At 33.0% G+C, this 24,372-nt stretch overlaps 4 protein-coding genes across 5 annotated transcripts in view; 2 read left to right on the top strand and 2 right to left on the bottom strand.

Annotated features, from left to right (window-relative positions):
* Positions 1-325: 325 nt before the first annotated feature.
* LOC108903697 (ATP synthase subunit e, mitochondrial) lies at positions 326-957 on the top strand. The gene is made up of 2 exons (XM_018705964.2): positions 326-482; positions 566-957. The coding sequence occupies exons 1-2, from the start codon at positions 438-440 to the stop codon at positions 755-757; spliced, it is 237 nt and encodes a 78-aa protein (XP_018561480.1). The 5' UTR covers positions 326-437; the 3' UTR covers positions 758-957.
* Positions 958-6,505: 5,548 nt separating this feature from the next.
* LOC108903833 (tubulin alpha-1 chain) lies at positions 6,506-8,629 on the top strand. Its single transcript, XM_018706146.1, has 2 exons — positions 6,506-6,619; positions 7,146-8,629. Exons 1-2 carry the CDS (start codon positions 6,617-6,619, stop codon positions 8,493-8,495), a joined length of 1,353 nt encoding a protein of 450 aa, XP_018561662.1. The 5' UTR covers positions 6,506-6,616; the 3' UTR covers positions 8,496-8,629.
* Positions 8,630-14,428: 5,799 nt separating this feature from the next.
* On the bottom strand, positions 14,429-21,482 carry LOC108903627 (NHL repeat-containing protein 2). 2 transcript variants are annotated; one of them, XM_018705874.1, is made up of 6 exons: positions 21,373-21,482; positions 21,128-21,303; positions 20,900-21,066; positions 20,202-20,820; positions 17,211-17,656; positions 14,429-15,424 (listed from the first exon to the last, which is right to left on the bottom strand). In XM_018705874.1, the coding sequence occupies exons 2-6, from the start codon at positions 21,267-21,269 to the stop codon at positions 14,648-14,650; spliced, it is 2,151 nt and encodes a 716-aa protein (XP_018561390.1). In that variant the 5' UTR covers positions 21,270-21,303; positions 21,373-21,482; the 3' UTR covers positions 14,429-14,647. The 2 variants fall into 2 exon arrangements, with proteins under 2 accessions (XP_018561390.1, XP_018561382.1); XM_018705866.1 differs by having other exon boundaries at positions 21,128-21,321.
* A 1,578-nt stretch (positions 21,483-23,060) lies between these two features.
* Positions 23,061-24,372, bottom strand: part of LOC108903711 (venom allergen 3) — a 33,016-nt gene continuing 31,704 nt past the window's right edge. Inside the window, exons 6-8 of the mRNA XM_018705989.1 lie at positions 23,667-23,767; positions 23,466-23,560; positions 23,061-23,350 (exon numbers count right to left, since the gene is read on the bottom strand). Of these exons, the coding sequence (XP_018561505.1) occupies positions 23,307-23,350; positions 23,466-23,560; positions 23,667-23,767 (240 nt within the window). The 3' untranslated portion in view covers positions 23,061-23,306. The remainder of the gene's footprint in view (positions 23,351-23,465; positions 23,561-23,666; positions 23,768-24,372) is intronic.

Below are 24,372 nucleotides of genomic sequence, written 5' to 3' on the forward strand. Positions count from 1 at the left end.
AGCTCGAAGTTCGAAATACAATGATTTTCCATGTAATTTTCCAAAACGTGCAAAACCAATGAGCAATGAGCATGCGTTTGGAACCTGAATCATTGAATGGAATGAATAGTTGAATATTTATTTCTCATAGTATGGCTACTCCGTAAATTTATGTCTATATCAATCTAGGGACTGTAACATTAATATTCGCATAATGTTTAAAGTCGAGAAATCTTTATACAAGAGATATTTAAGCTCTTTTTTCCTCATTATTCGTAAATGTAATTTTATTTTTATCAGGTTGTTAACTTGTCCAATGTTGACATTAGTCAGTAATATCTCTGAATGTTCGTATCGTCAGTGGTTCAGTTCTATTCTATGGTTCTGTCAGTTTCATTACAAATTTATTAGTCGATTTAACATTTTTACAAACTGTATATTAAATTACAAAATTAAGAATGGCAGATATACAGGCACCCGTCCGCGTTTCGCCTCTAATCAAAGTATGTATTAATACTACCTATTAAATTTTTTATTCTCCATTTTCCATTACATAATCGCCATAACCTTATAAATTTCATTCCAGTTTGGGAGATGGAGTTTTCTCGGTGTAGGAGTTCTATACGGAGCATTCCATCATAATAGGTTATCCAAGAAAGAGGCTGCCATTAGAGAAGTCGAATCCAAAAAGAAAGCTGAACGTGATGCTAAACTTGCTCTTGAAAAGAAGGCTGCTGCCGATAAAGAAATCAAAGAATTAGAAGCGCTGGGCAAGTGAATGCTGTCGTATAATATTGTTTATTTGTACATTAGTTGATAAATAAAGTGTTTAAACTTTGATGATTTAAGTGGGGAAAGTATCCCAAATGTACAACTCAAAAGACAATTTCCGACTTTGATTTTGAATCCCTGGTAATATTCAAATGCATAACTAACGTTTTTTTAAACAAATGTAGTCGAATAAAACTTTCTGTTTTATAAGGTTTTTTTTTAATTAACCTTACAAGTATTATTGACTTGTCAAATAAATGAATATAAGAGAGAATGTAGTATAATATTCAAGTATTTCAAGTGAGGAAAACAGCAGAGTATGCAACAATTAAAACACGAGAGCATCAATGGTGCCATATGCTAATTTTGGAATATGTATATTCAAACCACCAAAATTCTGCAAAATTAAGTTGGTAGTATATTGACAATGTTTCTTTAGCAATAAATGGCACCTAATTTTCCAAAAATTATATATGTTCATGAATTATTATGCACTTGTATAAAGACATGCGAAATTATGCACATTGCATAAAATTATGTAGGTGTATGGCAATACTGGATACAATACTGCGATTTAACAGTGATTGTCAGATTTGAGGATATTTTATATTTTTTTTTCAGAAAATTTTAACAAATATTTTATATTATTTCAAGATAGTTTGATCAAAATTTAAACGCTAGCGTATTGCTAAATTATTAGGAGAAAGCACCGCGTGTTAAAAAAGGGTAGATGCTGTAGGAAGAAGAAGCGATACTTTGGGTACTTATTCTCTCTCCATTTAACCTTTGGGAAGGAGTTGCTTTAGCCAATGGCGTGCCTGTGCGAGAGAGAAAGATCGTACACGAACAGTCTCTTCCTCTATCTGTCACTCGTCTACACTGTCGCAATATGCATGCCTCATCCATGTAGTTATAAGGTTAAATCAGGGGCTGCGCACTCTCTGTGGTGGGGGAGAATTACGCAATAGTTCATACACTTGCCATTTTGGCGCTGGCATCTAGGAATCTTGGGTGTTGATAAAACAGGAACCAAGTTTATCATTTACTATTTGAATTTATTTTGTTTTGTGGATGGTTTTGTGGTATTGTTGTATTTTATTTATTGTTAATTGATTATAAACTATAATAGGACAATGGTTTTTGTGTGTTGTGGACCGAATTGTGATGAAAACGTAAGGAAGAATTAAAACACATATATAAAGGAAACAATTGTACCGTAAATGTTTAACCTATATACAATATTTTTATTACACTTTCTTTCAGGTATACGATATTTGGGTAAAGAGTATTGGTAATCATACACTGAAGTCTTGATCCTCAAATTGCTTATATACAGCAGAGTATGCAATAAGCAGTGAATTTTGTCGAACTCCTGGGGAGAAAAAGTTAAAATATGGAAGTTTGTCCATATTATTTTTGTCAGGTAAATATATAAAAACTAAATAAAATATTGTGTCAATATTTTTGTATGTGTACTTTAGATTTTCATGAAAGTCCGACACAGGAAAATTCGCTTTATAAATATGGAAGTTGTGAAACAGAAACTCATTTGGAAGTACCAGATCCTATTCCAAGCACTTCTACTGAATGCAATACACCCAATATATATTCTGAAGTTCAAATCACATTAAGGCAGCCAGGTAATTTCGCATTTACTTAACCAGAATTAAAATTTTTAAAATGTTTCCAATTTACATTTATAGATTAGAATATTCTTTTATTGGAGGTTATTTGCGTTATTTGCAATATAAATTAGTGACTACTGTAAAATAAATATAAATCGTTGACTGAAGTATGTACTATTTTTAATCAATGCATGAATTTATTTGCAGTGTCCTTTACAGAATTTTATTTGATTATTTAGTAATACTTTTATAGAACTGTATAAATTGTAATAAATTCAATTCTCTTTAAAGGTGAAGAAGAGGATAATCCATTTATTTCAATACCAGGTACTTCAAGGGATTGTATAACCCCAACCGAACAGGTATAGTTAGTGCGGTAGACTCAATTACTGAAACTTCATTAAGATATAAAGGTGCTTACTTTATTTTAAATAGTATGTGTAAATATTTGTATTAGACATGTTTCTATTAGTAAAAGTGTAGTTTAAACAAATTTAACATTTCTTGAATTTCAATTTGCATATTAAGCTTATTTTGAATAAAAGAACACGGCCTATATTTATAATATAGGCCGTGTTCTTTATACCTTATGTGTTTGTGTGGTCTAGCTTGTAAAGTATTTTAATTTATATATTTTATAGTATAATATAACTTGCAATATGTCAGCGTATTGTAATTTTCTATAAATAATTAAAAAAACAAATGCCATTTTATTTAATAAAATAAACAAAACTGTTTACAACAGTGCAAAGAAATCATTTGAAGTACATATTAGGTAAGTAAAATTAAAAACAAAATAAGCAATTGTATCCTTTAGAAAGAAACAATATTTTAAATAATATCTATATCACTTATATTGTCTGAAATTACTTTTCTGTGGCAGTATTTAGTATTTTAGAGTTTGAGTATTTTTTGCCATTAACAATTAAGAAATAATCCCATGAAGTAGAAGGATTATTGATGTAGGGGTTGTTTTAATAAACTTACTTTTGCTTAAAATGATTATATTTTATACTAAGATTGTAGATAATATACTTAAAAAAACACTATTGTACATTACTTTGATGACGTTTCAAAATTTAAAGTAATGTGGCATACTGTCTCTTTATGGTATACTATTTACAGTCTCAGTATGAGATATAATCATTTTAAGCAAAATTAAGTTTATTATTTAATATTATCAATATATTTTAAAAGTCCCGCTAAATGACTTCTACTTGATACACTTGGCACATTGGCGCTGATACTTATTACAGTCCTTACCCCTCCACTCGAGTTAGCTATCTATAGTTATCTATTGTCTCTGGGTTAAATTAGTCAAATTTTATACATATCTCAAGTCGCCATTTAATGACAAAATAAGAGTTGCACTATTGACTATTGCTATACAGAGTGATTCATTAATAATTGTACATACGTTGACTTAATAATCCTGAGCTAAAAATATGAAGAAGTGACACATATAACCATGGATAACGCTCAGATAAAATATGGCTCCTTACGGAGTTACGGAGTGTTCTATTTAAACAAATTTAAATTATTTTTGCTCTTTACTTTAACCCTGTTTGATAATTCAGTTAATGCAATGCAATCCCATGACAGAAGACACCGACATGGATAATAATAATATGACAAATAAATTACATATGTAATTAAATAAAAATGATAATGCAGCCCTAGGGTTATTTTTAAAAATCTCGAGAAATAATGCGACTTTGCCGCTATGAAGGAATTGTAGGTTAATTGCATAGAAAGTATTGAAGAATTGAAAAATTGTATCAAAAAATTAAAATTCCGCTAGTGGCGTAGAAGTTGGGAACGGTAAAATGCCCCTCTACTCCTGTCGTACCTCTGGTAGTAGCCATGAACGATGTAGCATTTTTTAATTTGTTGCAAAGTATCTAAATTTTATGCCAAGTATGACAGGGAAATATCAAACAGGGTTACAAAGTATACGGCAAAAATCATTTAAAATTTTTTAAATGAAATATCCTGTAGGCTGTAACTAATAAGGACCCATATTTTATCTAAGCGCTGTGTCAATTCTTCAATTTTCAGCCCAGGATTATCCAGTTAGCGTATGTACAATTATTAATGAATCACTCTGTATAAGCTACGCTTTCCTAGTATATTCAAAGTTATTAACATCTAGCCATAGAAAAAGATATTTATTTATCTATGCATCTAGCGGCCAAACGGAATTATGCAACTGGAAATACAACACAGTCAATTTTTAGCCCAACAATCAACTCTTAAATCATAAATACAAAGAGATCAAGATGCAGTAAGCAACTGAAAATACAATGCAGTGAATTTTTAGTCTAAAACAATCGTGTATAAACAAAAACCAAGAACTTACTAGCCTACTATGCAAGTTTAACATAAAATAAATTTTTGAAATAAAAGAATGTATTTGACATCAAGGCTAATTAAAAAAAATAGTTTATGTTGATTTTTCCCTAAATATTGCAATATCTTTTTCCATTTTTGGGGAATTAACCTAGCAAATGAAAATAGGTAGGTACCTATTATATGAAACAATTAGATAAGTAGATACTTCAATAAGATCAAAAATGATCTCAAATGCTTGTATCAGCATTGTTTTTATTCTGGAATTTCCTTTATTGTTAATGAAAATCGTATCGACGCATTAAATGACGCATTTTTATTTTATTTTTTATTGATCTCGGGTTTAACTCAGTACTTACCGCCTCATATGAAATACAATCAATAAATTAAATGGTAACAGTGGCGACTTAAACACTATTGGTAGGCTTAAATGTTCATTAACTGTTATCTAGACTGTATTATTAAAGATAATTCGAATAATTTATCTTTCTGATACATAATATAGGTATCAAGAGTAAATAATTATTATATCACGTAAAAGAAGTCTAAAACAGCTCCAAAAGATTACACCTTTCGACTTTTCCATTTACCTACTACAATTTTGAGTAGGTGTTCAGAGGTGTACTGTGGGATGTATATGATAAAATTAAATAATATCTGGCTCTTTATATAGGCATCACCTTGGTTGTTGTCTATTTTGTGAATAAATAAATATTGTCGCATACGCATACGCTGATGACCTCACATCCCCAGTCTTCCATATATGGAGGTGATATCACGTACATATTTGTCCTCATTATTACTTGTTCAACGATGACTCATGCCCATGTTACGTTATCTCCTTTAATTTTGTTATCATATCACCCATACCCATATAAATTCCGTAAATAGATAAAAATAGTAGCATTACAGTTACGCACTACTTGGAAAATTGAAAATTAGTTGTTAATGCCAGCAATGTTTCACGTTTTGTTTCAAAATGGGTACGGAAATATTTCTTGTTTAGTTCAATTTTAGAATAACCTTTAGGAGTAAAGAATTCAACCCCTATAATAAGAATTCTATTTATAGATCTAAAATTCATAAACTCGAGATGTAGACGTCTAAATAACTGTCTGCATCTGCATTGCAGTAAGATTATTGACTATATTTAAATCAATAGAAATTTATCTCATTAAAGCAGGCATTGTTCAAAGAACGTAATGAATGATACAGAAAGTATAGTGAAAAATAAAAAATAATACTTATTGGGTAGGTAGTTAATTAAATGAATTTCAGAATAAAAATATGGAATACTTTATCTAAAGTAGGTAGCTTCTTAAATATTGTCCCATAAAATGTTTTCGCAGATCTAATAAAATTTTCTATTAGAAGTAATCAAATTTTAGTTTAAAGGAAATAGTAATAAATACAAAAAATATTAGATGTTATTGATTTTCTGAACAAATGGTTTACATGTTCTTGACCGTGACAGTCAATGGCCTCGATATTCCTGTTAAAAATGTTACTATTTTTATTTTAATATAGGTATATTTTAATTCAAGAAATCATATATTGTCAAAAAATTCTTCCTAGGGTTTTGAAAAGACCTAAAATTTAATTTTATGTCCACAGTTGTAAAATAAAAACAAAACGAATGGGGTATTGGAAAGAGATCGAGAACAAGGATAACAGATGTTCCGTTTTCCGTTAGGTCACATGACAGCGGGCGGCGAATGAAAGCTTTAGAAATTAGGCGTTGGTTGGTGACGTCAAACAGCTTATAAATAGCAACGCAAACAGAAAATCGAAAGAGTTCGTTTGGAAAGCTGCATTACTAGCTTGTCTGAACGTCTGTTGCAGAAGCAAATTCATTTCATTTGTGGTGTGTAATTTAAACTTGACAAAGCAAAATGGTGAGTATTTTATAATATATTTGGATTTTGTATTGTATATTAAATAAAAATTGCAGGAAACGTTACGTTTTTAATGTGTTAAAGTTGACGTGTCGGTGAATGCCACGCCGGCGCCGCCATTTGCAAAGCCGGCATTCTACAATTTTAAATTTCTTGGCCAACGAATAAAACGAAAACTATAGAATAGTTTTCTGTAAATTTAAATATTGTCATTAATATTTGATGAATTTTTATTAAATTGTCATTTAATTTTCCCTTCGAGAAAGATAGATAAACGTAAAAAAAATCATTTTCGAGTACGAGCCTACCGTGAAATAAGTCGTGCATCGTGACATTTTTAGATTTTTAATTTAAAAAACGTCAGTTACAAAATTTTCCCGTTAATTAAATCGGATTTTATTCCGTCTTTTCCTCCATTGAATTGATTTTAAGCTTATTTTCTTGGCAATATGTGAAATTTCCCGCAATTTGACATCACTGGACCAGTGTTTTATGAAATTTGCATCAAATCTTTTTCTTTTCACAGCGTGAATGTATCTCAGTGCACGTCGGCCAAGCCGGAGTCCAAATCGGTAATGCCTGCTGGGAGTTGTACTGCCTGGAACATGGCATCCAACCTGACGGCCAGATGCCCTCCGACAAAACCGTAGGGGGTGGAGACGACAGTTTCAACACCTTCTTCAGCGAAACCGGGGCCGGCAAACACGTACCCAGGGCCGTGTTCGTCGACTTGGAACCCACAGTAGTGGATGAAGTACGAACAGGCACGTACCGCCAGTTGTTCCACCCCGAACAACTCATCACGGGTAAAGAGGATGCCGCCAATAACTACGCTCGTGGCCACTACACAATCGGCAAAGAAATCGTCGACTTGGTTTTGGACCGTATCAGGAAATTGGCGGATCAGTGTACTGGACTACAAGGTTTCCTCATCTTCCACTCATTCGGAGGTGGTACCGGATCCGGATTCACATCCCTGTTGATGGAAAGGTTGTCTGTGGACTACGGAAAGAAATCCAAGTTGGAATTCGCTATTTACCCGGCCCCTCAGGTATCCACCGCCGTTGTAGAACCATACAACTCCATCTTGACGACCCACACCACCCTGGAACACTCTGACTGTGCCTTCATGGTAGACAACGAAGCAATCTACGACATCTGCAGACGTAACTTGGACATTGAGCGCCCTACCTACACCAACTTGAACAGACTGATTGGCCAGATCGTTTCCTCCATCACGGCCTCCCTAAGGTTCGACGGCGCTCTCAACGTTGACTTGACAGAATTCCAAACTAACTTGGTCCCTTACCCACGTATCCACTTCCCCTTGGTCACTTATGCTCCCGTCATCTCTGCCGAGAAGGCCTACCACGAACAGCTCTCCGTCGCCGAGATCACCAATGCCTGTTTCGAACCGGCCAACCAGATGGTGAAATGCGACCCCCGGCACGGAAAGTACATGGCCTGCTGTATGTTGTACAGAGGGGACGTCGTACCTAAAGACGTGAACGCTGCTATCGCCACCATCAAGACCAAGCGTACCATCCAGTTTGTCGACTGGTGTCCCACCGGATTCAAGGTCGGCATCAACTACCAGCCCCCGACCGTCGTGCCCGGAGGTGACTTGGCTAAAGTACAGCGTGCCGTGTGCATGTTGTCCAACACCACCGCCATCGCCGAGGCTTGGGCCCGTTTGGACCACAAGTTTGATCTTATGTACGCCAAGCGTGCTTTCGTTCACTGGTATGTGGGTGAGGGTATGGAGGAAGGAGAGTTCTCTGAGGCTCGTGAGGACTTGGCCGCCCTCGAGAAGGATTACGAAGAGGTGGGAATGGACTCTGGAGAGGGCGAAGGCGAAGGAGCCGAAGAGTATTAGACGGAACGGGCATTCGATTTTTGACGATTTGTATTTCTTTTCTAAATTTGCTCCATTTTTTTTTATATTTTTGAGTTTTTTTGAACGATGTTTTGAAGTCTGATTTATTTAATTGAAATACATTTTTTTACCAGCAAACTCGTATTTTTAATTTTCCTAAATAATCTACTTCTAAATAAATTGCTAAAAAATTTTGAGATAGTTTTGTAAGTACTGAAAAATATTGTTTTTTAGTACCTTCTGAATTTTTTAAAAATTAAAATGCTTTTTAATTGGTTGAAGACAAATTATAAATTTGTAGCAATGGATAGCAAAAAAATCGGATTGAAAGTATTGTACTTTTTCCTTTCGAGTATTTTGCCACTAAATTAAAAAAATTTAAAGCACTAGAAGGATTAATCGAAGTTTGTTAAGAACATTTTTGCTTGTGTAGTTACCCGATTCAAAAATTTAAGATATCCCGCGCAATTTACTTGTTCGGATAAAAAGAAGAGATCTGTTCTTAGTTCTTATCCTAATCCTAGGCTTATGGTTAGAAAAAGAAAGAGGTTATGTGATGTGCGGAAAAGAAGCGTTAAGATTTATGCCTTTATGGAAAAGTAAAGTTTTAGAGAAAAATATAGTGTGCCTTCCTGAAACAGTCACCCAAATAGAGCTCCCTACACCTGTAATTTTGAAATCCAAAAAATCGATGTTGCAATATGTTCTAAAAAATTTCGTTTTAATTTTTAAGTGAGTAATTTTAATAGAATTTTCACACTTGATATTTTAGTGGGAGAAAGGCTGGAAACTTGAAATGAGATGAAACCAAAATATCGATCGAGCCAAAAAATTGCAGTATTAAAGTTAAATTTTTTATTTCTGGGAGAATTTTAGGTTTTGGCTAAAATTCGGTACCTACAAGGGTTTTTTTGGATATCAAAAATAAAAATTGCCCTTAATTTTGGTCAAAAAATCCTAATCCCTCGTCTCTTTTTCCTCAACAAACGATAAACTTATTAGAAGTGTAAACTTAACACACAATAGTTTCAATGCATCTTGTAAATATTTATTAAAATCAAATTGTCATTTTTCTTTTTTTGGGAATGGAATTCCGTAAATATGTTGGAAATGGAAAATATTAAGGCCCCTTTTGACATTAAAGCATGTCTAATTTTATCAAATTCTTTAATTTAGATTTAGAGCATGGCAAGACACCCAAAAGAGAAAAATTTAAACGGTACAAATCACTTATTTAGAATTTTAAATAATTTTATACCAGCTTGTCAAAAATGCAAAATTAGATTCAATCATAACATACTAGAAACTTTATTTATTGATCCAAAATCAGTGAAATTATTTGAAAACAATTGAAGCAAAAATAAATGGTGATTTAACGAATTTATGAATTCTGCTAATAGTGGCACACGAATGAATTTCTTGGTAGTAAACATTTCCATTTAAGGTCGATGAGATCAGAATTAAGTAGGTGAACAGGTAACACCATTCTAGAATAATTTTGTAACATTCTTTTCTTATTCTAGTTATTTATTATACAAGTCATTAATAAGTGAAGAACAAATGAAAATGACATATTTTTTTTAAATGGATCCTAAAAATAAGTATATTGGAGATCTATAAGTTAAAGTCTCCTATAATTATTTTAGGCGTCAAGTTTTAAGACTATAAACATTTTATTTAATCTGAAATCTAAGAACACATTATTTTACCCATTTGTTTTATTTTTTCAGTTTCTGACAATTCATTTTCTGAATTAATGTAAAAAAATTAATTTCGTATATGAACAATTTACAACAAAATAACTGAAAAAAAACAAGAAAAAAACAACGTTCTTCCACCCTGTACTGAATGGTGGTCAGGGCTTACCAAGGTAAGTCGTTCCTGGGTACACATATGCTGCCTATATTAATGTTGAATAATAATATGCTGCCCCCTCTCCCACATCTGGACTAGTCATTGCGATTAGAATGAGGGGAAGAGATATTATTATTATATCGTTTTAACAGATTAAAAACACTATATATTACAGTTCTTCTATAATTGGTACCTAAAAAAAATTGGATTTTCCAGGAAATTATGATTCCGAAATTAAAAAAAAAATTGTGGTTCATTTGATATTTACTTACTATGACCCTCACCCATATAATGAGGCACTTTGTATATCTTAAAATATACAAATAAAAAAAATAATTTTTCTTCGTATTTCAAGGCTTAGGCATGTTTGAGTAAAATAAAAAATGTTATATTTAGGAAACAGTTTATTATAAAAATGTAATATAAAATATCAACTGAAATTATGTATAATTCATTTAGTTCATAAGACACTAAGTTATTAAAATATACAAATTTACGTTCATACAGGGTGCAACTGAAATGTCTGTCCAACTCATAACGACATATGCTATGTCACAAACAAAAAAAGTACCTGTAAAGATATGTGTTCCAGAACACTTTGTCTTTGATATAGGTGTTAAAAAACAAACTGCAGAAAATATTTTAATAATAATTACCTAGGCACAGATTAATATTTTATAATTTGTTCCGAAAATGATGCATTCTAATATGCAACAAAAATACGTTTTTATTATTTTTCCTAATAGTGAGAACCTGAAATAGTTTGGAATATAGAAAAAAAAAAAACGATTTTTTTCTCAAACTTTAACACTACTTTGAGAATAAATAATTAATAATAAATAATTCCCTGAAACATGTTTTATAAGAACTTGTCTTGTTGTTTTGCGACATAGAATCTGTCATTAAATTTTGTTCAAGCATTTTAGTTACACCCTGTATAAAATAATTGTAACGAAATTAGTAAAAACCTCGTGGACACCTAACGAAAATAAGTAAATTTTTCCATTACAATTAGAAAGTAAATGGTAGATCTAATTCCATTTCCACCTTCAGTGTTAAAAACAGATCAAACAGAAGTATAGAAGAAACAAACAAAAAAAAGAAAATGTGATTATGTGCCATTTACAGTCTCACATATTCATGTTATTTAATTTAATTAACTCTTAACTGTTTTTAGCCATTCGATAGAAATGGAAATCGAGTTCAAAAATTTTCGAAAGCTATTTTTAAATGTATCTAAATTGTCCCACACTACAAATGTATAGTTTCATAGAGTTTTAAATGTTAGAGATGTATATTTTATACAGGGTGTCCTGAATTTTAACCAAGACGAGATAAAAATAATAACATTCTGATGTTATACCTGTTTTCGAAACCCCCGTTTCTAAGGCTCAGGCGCTGAAGTTCAAAGAAAAAATATCTTTAAATGTCTTTTGAACAAATGAAGATATTGAAACAAAATTTTGTGTACACAGGACTTGCTTGAATAAAATGGCAATCAATGTATACAGAGAAAAAGTTAAACCAGTAGCGTAGATATGGGATATGCTGGTTACATTTTCTTCAAAATTGTAGTCACTAGAAAAAAATTTCATAATGCAAATTTTATTTAGATCAAAATAATATCGAGACTGCGGAATGCATGTGTAAGTCAAAACTCACAACACGACCTGTGAAAGGAGGATTCAGCGGAAGCAGTTACGGATCGCTGCAGAAGATGCTGCCAGTGCTGGATCCCGGAATTGCAGATTAACGGTAAAGTAAAAAGAAGTCGTCTCAAAAAATCGATTTTTATAAAAAAAGTCTCCAAGTTTGGGATATTAAGAATATCATGTGTACAGTCTTTCCGATTTCAATAGAACACCAAAGAGCTAGGCAGACCAGGTTCGGTCGCTACACAGCAACTCGGCATTCAAATATTTGAAAACCTTGTTCGAATATTTATTTACCCATACCCATATACAGGTCTGGTCGAACTAAACGTGGTGGCAGAAATGTATCCGCCCAGTTGAAGAATGTGCGCGCGGGCAAACGGCGCACAAACACGGCCGCACTGGGCGACCGACTATAAATTTCAGTTGTTGACAAATTGCCTAGCAGTGCAGTGCAGCAAATAACTGTACCCAAAATATTTGGAAAACGGCTCAACCGATTGCTTCCAAAATTTAAAACAGTATTTTCGAACATGTTTTCTACTTTAGAATGTAGAATTTTTTTCATATAACTGATTTGTTTGTGATTAAGTCAGAAAGGTCAGAAATTAAGGTTGAAAAATGAATGTAAAGTTCAAATTCCCTGATTTATTTTTTATTTTTTTTATTCCTACGTTGCGAAGGGAATCATACAAATCATTTTGATAATCTTTTTGAAAACTAAAAACTAAAAACACCCTGTACCTTAAAAATGAAATGTTCAGAGCACTTGTTTATATGAGAAGATATTTTAAAATTTGGGCTAGGAAAACGCATTTTCAGTTTTGATATGTTAATGTTAAACACACTGTACAATTTTAAATTTACCTTTACAAATTGTTAATTTGTACCAAAACAGCAGTGACGACAGGTGGAAATGAGTAGTTATATTTTGAAAAAAAAGTTGCCATTTTTTAAGGGCATGATTTCTATGGTCACATAGAAAACATTCTTGACAAACAAATTTTGAGTGGAATTTGCAAAATAAATTAAAATAGAGGTCGCCGACACTGAGACCAAAAAAAAAAGTAAATTTGGTCAAAATATATACAGGGCATAGCAAAACTACCGGAACAGCAGAATAACTCGGCGGAAGAGCATTTTAGAGAAAAATGTTAAATATAAAAGTATCAGGATTTTTCCTTGGTTATCCGATGGTGAACTTGACATTGACCTTGAAGATCATTTCAAGGTCAAATGTCATTTTTCATATGGGACTCTATACTTTTGATGCCAGAAATGAAGAGCGGAAAATTTTACATTCAGATACGACCTTGAGTGACCCTTCCTTTTTGACCTTAGGGCCCCCACAAGGTCAAACTAACAAAAGTACAGGAACGGCAGAATAACTCGGCGGGAGAGTGGCTATCCCATTTGAAAAATCACATTTGACCTTGAAATAATCTTCAAGGTCAAGGTCAATGTCAAGGTCACCAGTTAGAAATCCTGGAACTTTTGTATTTAACATTTTTCTCTAAAATGCTCTCCCGTTGAGTTATTCTGCCGTTCCGGTACTTTTGCTATACCCTGTATTTTTCATAATCAATTTTTTAAAAAATTTTGACAATAAAATTTGCTTTGTAGTTATATCTATTTAAATTTTAACTTTATGAAAAATATAAATTTTGAGAAAAAGTAAAAACATTTTTATCTATAAAAAATATATCTTGCACATGCAATCCTTTTCGAGATCCCAGTATTGGTAGCTCCTAAAATTAAATTTATTTTTCAAATGTTCTCTGCATTTTTTGTCACGAAAATTATTATCAAAAGAAAAACCACTGTTTTTCGCTAACCACCACTGCGAAACGGTAAGTCACTTTTGTTTACAATAAAATTTACAATCCACAAATAACAAAAAAATGTTTTGTCCAATGGCGTGCCATAATTTTAGAGAAAAATGTAACTTGCGTACCTCATATCTACGCCACTGGTTTTACCTGAAGTAATTTTTTTTTAAGTCGAATGTCACTTTATTCATGTATGGAGCACACAAAAGTTCGCTTCAATACCTTCATTTGTCAGAAGATGTTTGGAGACACTCGTATAATTGTTTGTACAAGTTGAACACCCTGTATCTTAAAAACGGTGAGGTTTCGAAAATAAGTTTATACAGCAAAGTGCCAATATTTTTCTAAAGCTAAATTTTAGTGATTAAAATTTGGAACACCCTGTATTTAAAATGTAAATAAAACACAAAAGTGTACTAAAATTCCAACAATTATTTACTATTAAAAGTTCTCTGCCGCCGATATGTTGCCACTCTCAAATAGCCAACTTATTTCTCAAAAAACTTAGCAAAAAAATATATTTTATTATTCGAAATATAATTTTTGGTTCTATAATAAAGGATTAAAAATGTATATTTCAAATTAGTTTTAGCGTAAGTTAAAAAAATAAAATAAAAAAATTAGTTTTATATTCTCTCAGGGAAAACTTAAAAAAAAAATATTTTCATTTACTACATAAACCAAAAACTCTGCTGCATTGAAACCTATACAAAACTGGCTCTCGTAAAATACAAATAAAACCCGATAATAACACTGGTTTACCGTAAATCAAGCTATAAAAAGCACAAGCTTCCATAACACGCAGAAATATCACCGTTTAAACAATTTTAACATCGGATGGACTTGCGCCCACCTCGATCTTCCTAGTTACGCTGGTCGACGCGTCTTTAGAATAAACCACCGGTAGTCTAATGATAAAATTCTTCGGCAAACAAGTTTCCCGGGTGCAAGTCACGAGACTAAAAACGATATCGGCGAAATTATCCTTGGCGTCCCTTTCGAGCGGCACGCTAATAACTAAATTAATATTCTTGAGGTTGGACCCGTTTTTTGGCACGCAAGACCAAGTGGAGTCCGGCAGATCCACCAGCCAGCTTTGTGGTGCGTCGTCGGTTAGCTTCAAATCGTTTTTGAAGGAAACGTCGATGCTAGTTATCACTTTACCGCCATTCGAGTTAACGATCACAGGTTTGCAGTTTATCACGGTGTACTTTGATTTATCCAGCACCGATTTCTTTTCTGTGAGCTTCTTAAGGGTTAATTTTTCGATTTTCGTGATATTCGACTTGGACCCCAAATAGACAATTTTAATGAAATGGTTATTCGTGTCCGCCAGATAGAGTTTTTTATTGTCGAAGCTGACGCACATACCAGCCGGTTCGTTGAAGCACCGCAAGGTACCGTTGGAGGTGTCTCCATCCGGTGGAACTAGGGTCGTTACGGAGTTTTGAGCGATGTCGATTTTTTTCAATTTGTGGTTGTACGTATCGGCCACGAACACAGTTTTTTCGTCCGCCGTGGCCGACAGACCGAGAGTGTGCTGAAGTTTGGCGTCGAACAGGCTCCCGTCCTTGTCTCCAAACGCAAAAAGGTTCTGAAATCAATTCATTAAACTTAAAAAATATTTGCTGTTAGTCAACACTGAGTAGTATTTCTGTTATTTGTTGATTAAATCTGGTATATCACAAATCGATATTTTATAAGAAAACATACCTCTACATCTACAGGGGTCGGCATAAGTCAGGCAACGCTCTCGAAAAATCGGCATAAGTCCGGCAAAGCTCATAAGTCTGGCAACACTGTCGAAAAAGATTAAAACGAAGCATGTTCGTGCTTCAGACAGTTGTGTCTGTGTCATGAATATGATAACACGTGCTCATCGAGTAGACGCGTTTTCAGAATGAAAATTAATGCTCTTAATGCAAATTGGTCGCCTGACTTATGCCGACCCCTGCAGTGGTCACTGCTACGAAATGCCTAAGACCTACAAAGAGTGTATCACAGGTACTATGAAAACATGACCAGTGTTGCCACTATTTTTTAATTTTAAGTGAATATATTGCAAGAAACAACTAGTCTAGGGGCTATTTTGACCCAAATAATATTGAATTACAGCAACAATATCATATTTAATATTGTCGTCGATTTTTGTGAAGTTATTATTACGTAGTAGCATATTCGCCCCACGTTGGGCGCCATGTCGCTGACTTGTGATGTTATGATTATATAGTTTCATGTTCACCTCAAGTTGGGTGTCATGTGCATTGGTTTATATCCTTGTTGTTGTTGCATATCTGAGTACATACACAGGGTGATTCAGAATTTTATCAAAAAAAAAAAAATAAAATGGATGTATGGGGGACTCTTACAAATACAATTTTGTAAATAAAAAATCAAAAAGGGCAGTTCGAATATGATTTAAAAATACAGGGTCGGAAAGTCCCCATGGTTTATCAGCCGTTACGTGAGAGTGATAAAGAAAGCCATAGAAATCTGTGCGATAGAGAAAGATGGCTATAATGAAGGCATCTAATAGTCACCACCCATTTCGCCCTTCCACAAATAAGAAGTGGAACTCATGTCAAGGTCATTTTTTCAAATAGGAACCGTTACTTTTTATCATGCCATTGGAAAGAGTGGAGAATTTTACGTCTAAATATGATTTTGACTATGACCTTGAGACCATGGTCAAGATCATTTTAAGGTTGGATAAGATTTTTGATAGATACCGCCTGGAAACCATAGAATAACTCGAAAGTAAAGGAATATACGGAAAAACATTTCATACAAAAATGGTTTGAAGTGGTCTAAAAAATAAAGGTCATGAAGTCATATTCGGAAGCAAAATATTTTGCTCTTTCTAACTGCACAATAAAAAATATGGGTTACCCTCACAAAGATTGACCCCTACCTTGAAATAACCATGATCTCAAGGTCATGGTCAAAGATATATTCAGACGTAACATTTTGCGCTCTTTCCAATGGCATGATAGAAAGTAGGGGTTTCCATTTGAAAAAATTTCATTGACCTTGAAATGACCTTCAAGCTCAAGGCCAAGGTCAAATTCAAGGTCATCATTGAATAGCCTGGAAAAAATCCCAAACCCTTTCTATGAAACGTTTTTCCGTATAGCCCTTTACTTCCGAATTATTCTGGGGTTTCCATACTTTTAGGATATCCTGTATATTAAAAAGTTGTATGTGACTTTAACGTTTATATCAAAATTTTATTTTTAATTATTTATATTTGAAAAAAAAAAAATGGTAAAAAGTACAGTGTTTTCTTCAAAATTCAGAACTCCCTTATTAGTAACAAAAAAGAGAAACAAAGCTATTAGAAACTTTCTTAAAACCTATTTAAAATAAAACATCTTTCTTACATATGGATTCCTATCTCCTCCAACAACCGGCGTCACTTTCCCATCTACGAGAGATAACCGCCTCACACTCGAGCTCTCACTGTCGGCTATGTAAACCTCCTTATTCTTGGCGCAAAGCGCCAATCCCGAGGGCTGAGCAAACGCGGCAGAGTTAGGGTAATTGTTGTTTCGGTTTTCCTCCTTTCCCGAACCGGCTATATTAATGCACGCGCCGGCCGGGTACTTCTTACACTTCCACCAGACGGTGTCCTCCAGGAATAACGCCCAGATCTGGTGGGTTCCAGCCATGGCGATAATCAGGACGTCTCTCATAGGAGGTTTGCCATCTGGGTGAAACGTCAGGTCCATGTCGGCTGTGCGGTAGATGCACACGTCCCAGGGGGACGAGATGGTTTGTTTCTTCCACAGGTTTCCGCCCGTTCGGTCGTGACCTTGGAAACCGGTACCTGAGGAAGTTGAAGGGTTATTGCCAGCAACAAAGGCTTTGATTGTTGAGTTTTTTTTTTAAATAATTTGGATTAATTTATGACAATTTAGAGAAGTCCATATATACAGTGCAGTTGTATATTGCATGGGTGAGGAACAGCATTGCCAGTATGCCAGTAACAACAGTCATAAATTTATCATGTTCTAAGAGATTAGCAGCACGTTCTTCCATAATTTAAGATTTTAAACAGGTACGAGTAAAATTAACAAAATAGTGGTATGCAAAACCAGTGGCGGCTGGTGCGGAAGGGCTTTGAGGTGCCGCCCGCCAACTATCATGAGATTGTAATATAGAAAACCACTTTGACTTTTTATTTTTTTTCCCATTTTTCTTAAAATTTCTAAATTCTCAAATTCTGTATACTTAGTTAATAGTGCAACAAGTTTTTTTTTATTTGGAAGTAAAAATTTTTAATGCTACCTAAAGTTGGTGCATGTTCAACAACTATCCTAGAATATGTGGAAGTGGAATATAGGGCAGACAAAAAATTAAAAAATATATTAAATAGTAGTAAAAGTAGTTTCATATTTAAAAATTGATCAAAATATTGTAAAAAAGTTGTATAGAAATAAACGATATGTCCAAAAATAAATTATATTCGGGAAATTTTAAATTGCTCCCATATAAACATTATTTTCAAAGTTTCGCATTAATTATAGTAGTTAAATCGTACTCGTATATCTTTTTCGAAATTTGTGAGAAATGTATTTTGATTTATTATTTTCTAGGACTAAAAAAATGTATGGCTGTAATTTATTATTCGAATAGAAGTCAATGACTTTCTATTGGGACTTATCTTTTATCTAAACAACTTTTTGTAATAACGTTTTAATAAAATGTTTAAAAATAAGACTATTTTACTATTGAACAATTTTTTTCCATTTTTTAGCCTGCACTGTAACTTGGAGCCAATCTAGTACACCCAGTATAATTATCGAAAATGCACCAATTTTTGGCAGTGCTTAAAATTTTTATTTGCAAATAATAAAAAAAATTCCATCAAGAAATAAATTAAGTATTTCCCTATTAAAGTTAATTTACAAGTGATGGGTCAAATAAAAATTTTTTTTGCTTTAGGCCGATCGCAAACACAGCCACGCGTGGTCGCCACTGGTGGCTGCTACACGCTGCGGACTGTATTTTGTATGTAGTTTAAATAGGTTCAGCGTAAACACAGCGTTGGCAGTGGCTCGATCCAGCCACACGCTGTGGCAGAAGTCATACCTGCTGCTTGTAGCCGACGACAGCCACTTTTCTTACGGCGCAAACACAGTCCACAGCGTTTAACTGCTACATTTTCTGAAATTATGAGCACAGAAATGGTGGACAATATAGTCAAAGATGTATTTATATCCAAAATTGAAAAAAATTCATAAAAAGTGGCGGCCACTAATTAAAAAATTAACCGCACGTGGCGGCTATTTGTAGCGAATACTAGTAGTTGCTTCTAGCTACTTGTGGCGGCCACTTGTGGCGACCACACGTGGCTGTGTTTGCGATCGGCCTTAAAGTTTATACCTTTGAAAACGTGTATAAAATTTTAAGTCAAAATTCCAAATATTGACTGAGTTACAGTCATTTTAGTGAGGCAGGTATAGACACCATAAATCATTTGTGCGCTAGGGACAGACGAAGAATCGTGCGCAAAAGGACAATGAAATAAAAACAATGCTAAGGACACCACTGGAGATGTAGAGGAAGAACCATCATATGGCCCAGGACTCGATAGTTTGACGTGAGTATAAATATGTTAGTAGATACATGATTTTATAGTAAGAAGAATGGCCAGAAAACTTTAAACATGTTTTTCTCAAAATGACTTTTTTCAAACTGGTCACATCGATAACTCGATTAAGTATCAACCAATTTTCAATTTTTTTTTTATTCCTCTTTGCAATCGCTAAAGTTATGTGTAGCCGATTTTGAAAAATTGGATTATTACTATTTTTTAAGACCGTTTAAATGTAAAAATGGGGCAAAGTGAAAAAAATTTTTAATTGGTCCCCAATTTGTAAAAAATCAAAAAAAAAAAAATGGCTACGTACAACGATAACTACATTCATATAGATTCTAATGCAATTAAATTTTTTTTTCTCAGATAACCCGTTTTTGGAAAATCAATGCGACCGACCGTGGAGGGCGATTTATTTTTTTAAGGCATTACGGCAAGGCTCAACTTTGTAACAAATTAATATTTTTTAATAAAAATTTACATGAACCAAATTGAATGTACACTTAATAAAATAAAAAACACCCAGGCCCCATATTCCTTAATTTTCCCGGTCAAAAATATTCATGAAAATTGCTCACTTTTTCGGCCGTCACAGTGGCCATCCCCCTTAATTTTGGGAAATATTCTCGTTCTCATTAGAAATAATCTCCAAAAATCGCTAACGTTCTCAGGAAACAAATGAAATTGCGGACGGGCGTCGAATAAAACTTGTTGTTCAGGAGGTATGGAAAGAAATAAAGCTGTGTATTAGCTAAAAATTTTGATTTCATACCTGCTACAGTCTCGACGGTTCTATTCTTTAAATTGATTTTCCGAATTGCGTGATTTTCGGTATCGGCAACAAACAAAACGTCTTTATTCTGAAACGCGAGGCCTTGAGGATTATTAAACTCTGCATCTTCAAGATTTCCATCCTTAAAACCGAGTTTCTTCCCTCCGATTTGCTGCAAAATAGTGCCGTCCCCCTTAATTATCAATATCCTATTATTTCCCGTGTCAGAAACAGCTAGAATCTCGTGGTTATTCTCGTCTAAAATGTTGGTGATCTTCCCAGGGAAAAGCAAAGGGCCTTTGAGGTCAGGAAGTAAGTGATATGCTGGTAGGAATGGTAATTTATGATCTGATATTTGGTTCTTCGATTTGTAAAACGCCAAAGCGTTTTTTATGTACAGTTGGAGATCTTCTTTGTGCCCCTCTCCTGTTAACATGACTATTGGGTTCGCGTTTGGGCCAAGCATTAAAAGAGTGGGCCAGCATTGGACATCACAGTTTTTCCACATATCAGAATTAGCATCATTCACTACAGGATGACCGATGTTATAGCGTTGGACTGCTGCCAAGATATTCGAGGATATTTTCTCATTCTCAAATTTAGCACTATGAACGCCAATCTGAAAAAAAAACCAAATCAATTCTTTAATAATATCATTTCAATATGAATTCATTTTTGTATTCAATCTGAATACTTACCACAACTAAGCCATCCTCGACAGAAAACTGATTTTCGATTTCACGAAGATCTGGTAAAATATGCATACAGTTTATACAACAATAAGTAAAAAAGTCCAAGACGACAACTTTCCCTTTTAAATGCTTTTTAAATGATAGGGCATCTGATACATTGAACCATTCAAGTCCTAAAATAGAAATTATGTCACACTTTCAAATTTTCGTTCTGTAATTATTTAGGATACCCACCTTGCTCGAAATCTTTAATTGGGGCATACTTTACGTTCTTCAAATATTCCTGAACAGCAACGTCTTCATCACCTATTTCCTGAATAAGGTTGAGCAGTTTTTCATGGGAATAGTATAAATAATTTTCAGCAGATTCCATCATGGAAAAACGTCTAGTTACGTTCTGCACAATTGTCCTAAAAAAATTCATGGTTCTAAAAACATTAATTCATGAATTACATTACAAAACTTAATTAAACCCTTACCACTTAACAATAAAAAGTGTATGAATAATATCAAGATATCAAGTTGAAATTTAAATGGGAAAAACCTTTATCCTCTTTGAATTACTTTCCCTGGTTATTTGACAAGTCAAGTAACTCTAACCTAAGTTTTAAAATGACACATCAAAAAAGATTCAAATGATTTATCATTAAATTTCATAGGATAAATGTAGTAGAATAACATTAGGAAATATTATTTCAGATTGATGCATCACTGAACATTTAAATGTTATTTAAAAATTACTATTTGTTATCTTTGATTACCAAATCTTTTGTGGCGCCTTTTGTGATGCTGAAAAAGGATGGCTATTTTTAATTATTTTAATTAATAACTATGTGATATGTAAAATTTAAATAAAGTTTGACTTGAGAAATTTTTAAATATGTTTATTTATAAAATTAAAATATGCCGAATGCCATATTATCAATCATCGATAACTACTGTGTTTTGATTTTGAAATAATTCTAAATTCTCATAGAAGAAGATGGAAAGAAGCGATGCAGAGTTGCCACCATGCCAACACGAAACATAACATATAAACCCCAGAGATATAGAGTCTATATCTCTGATAAACCCTTTTCTTTTACTCATTATTTCGGAATCATAACATGTTACGGTCCGATAAAAACCAATTAGATTGCTAGATTTCGGATCGTAACGCGTTATGATTCCGAAATCATGAGTAAAAGAAAACAGCAATAATGTTGCCAGTTGCCAGTTAGTATCATTTATCTAGGTTGCCAGTAATGCCCAGGCTTAAAAAATATTGTTGCGGACAGGAAACTGTACTAATTTTTTTTTGTTTTTAATGAGATAATGAAAAGGTTTACACTACCATATGACAATTAAGATCAAAAGAGATGGAAATAGTAACTACAAGTTAGATATTCACCAATATTCAGTGGCCAAATAAAGCCTAATATTTCAGTCAACGCAATGACGGTTTTATTGGTTCCTGTAATAGTCATTGTTATTGCAGGTGCGGACAGATGTCGCCAGCATTAGTATTTGATCAATCTACTAACTACAGTGACTAAAAACCACTGTAGGTCAATTAGATACTTTATATTTGATGCATTTGATTAATATTTGAATTTTGAATAACGCCACAAAAGTTTTCTGTTTATATTTCTATATATTCACTGCTCTGAAGGGTATCTCTGTGGTCTGTGCCCGTGATCATAATAGTACTTTTTTTTACACACACTTATTGACTATGATTTGAAAGTGACACTTCTTTAAAACATGATTCATGTTTCAAGTTCTACTAAATATATTTTAGTTATCTATAATCGGCATTCTATTTCAATTCAAAAATATTTATTTATCCAAGGTATGATGTTAAAGTTAAAATAACAACAAGAATAAATAAAAAAATAAAAATAAATACCTATAATGTTTGGTATCAGTATCAGTAAAGAACATTGTTCGATTTCATTTGATAAAGTTTTCAGGAAGTTTTTAGATTTTGAATTAGCTTAATATCAATACCTTTAAAATAAAGTGAAAATATATGTATTAAATGATTTAGTCGGAATCGTAACAGTTTTTGTCCAACGGTATCAATAAACAAACATATTAAGTAAAATAAAAAAGTAATTTCTCATATTCCCATTATTTATTTTCTCTAGATAATCGTACCAATAAAACAATTTGTTATATAAAAAATAAATATTTTATTTACAAAAATGATTCACACATTAAAATCAACTTAATGTACAACAATCGCGAAATAAAAATAATACTATACAATAATAATAATAATAATCATGCCACATTCTACGAATGCAATATAACGTTGTTATAATCAAATTGCAAATCCAGTAACACACGGTCATACATTTTAATTACAACAATAAATACTAGATGCGCAATAACTTCTGCTTTAAATTTAACTAATAAATTAATGTCCGGTTTATACGATGAAATTGGATATACTGTAGACATAACCGGGCTTATCTGAAAAATAAATTTGTATTAATAACATTTTATTTGCGTTCAAATATTCATGTATATGGACAGTTATTTTGTTAACATCAAAAATTGTATTAGAAGAGAAAATATTGGTTCTTACCACAAAGTCCAAAATATTTTCGAGAATCTGTCAACCCACTTTCAACGCAGTTTGGATGACCTCTTGAATAAGGTGACTGACCAAGTACGTTGCCTCTATAAAAAAGAAAAAATATTTTAATAAAAAAAAATGTAATAACATTGTAAATAGAATAGAAAATACATTAAAATATGATGTCTTTTTAGATTATTATTAACTTACCCAGGTCCGTAATTGCAAATATAGTTCTTGGTGAAACCCTTAGCTGGGTCGTAGTAGAAGGCATAACCACAACCAACCAGATTAGTTTCTGCCCATATCATCTGTAAATGAAAACATAGGTGTAATATACAGTGTAGGAAAGTAACGATGGTCTATCAGAAGTTACGTGAGAGCGATAAAGTAAGCCATAGAAATCCATGTGATAGACAAGGATGGCTATAATGAAGGCGTCTAATAGACAACGCCCATTTCGCCCTTCCACAAATAAGATCCACTTCTTATATTCTATGGCTTACTTTATCGCTCTCACGTAATTTCTGATAGACCATCGGTACTTTCCTACACTGTATAGGTACTTAACGAAATGAAAAATATGTTTGTAATTTTTATTGCTATAATAATTACATATATTGATGCCTCAGGAGTTCTAAGTAATAGGTGTTTTTATGTTTTTTTTAAATTAATTATTAAAGAGAATTACATATAGTAAATTACTAGCACAAAATAAAAAATAGAATCGATATAATGTTTCTACTCATTTGAAAATTACTTATTAAAGTTAATTTTACTGCCACATAAATCCTTATACAGCAATATACTGATTGTGAAACGGTTGTAGTTGCAGTAGAATCTAGATTGTTGAATTTATTTATTCTATTTCCATCAGTTAATGTTATATACGGGTTGTTTTCTAAGCACGGTATGT

This window comes from Anoplophora glabripennis, unplaced genomic scaffold (assembly GCF_000390285.2).
Source record: "Anoplophora glabripennis isolate ALB-LARVAE unplaced genomic scaffold, Agla_2.0 scaffold10, whole genome shotgun sequence".
NCBI lineage: Eukaryota > Metazoa > Arthropoda > Insecta > Coleoptera > Cerambycidae > Anoplophora > Anoplophora glabripennis.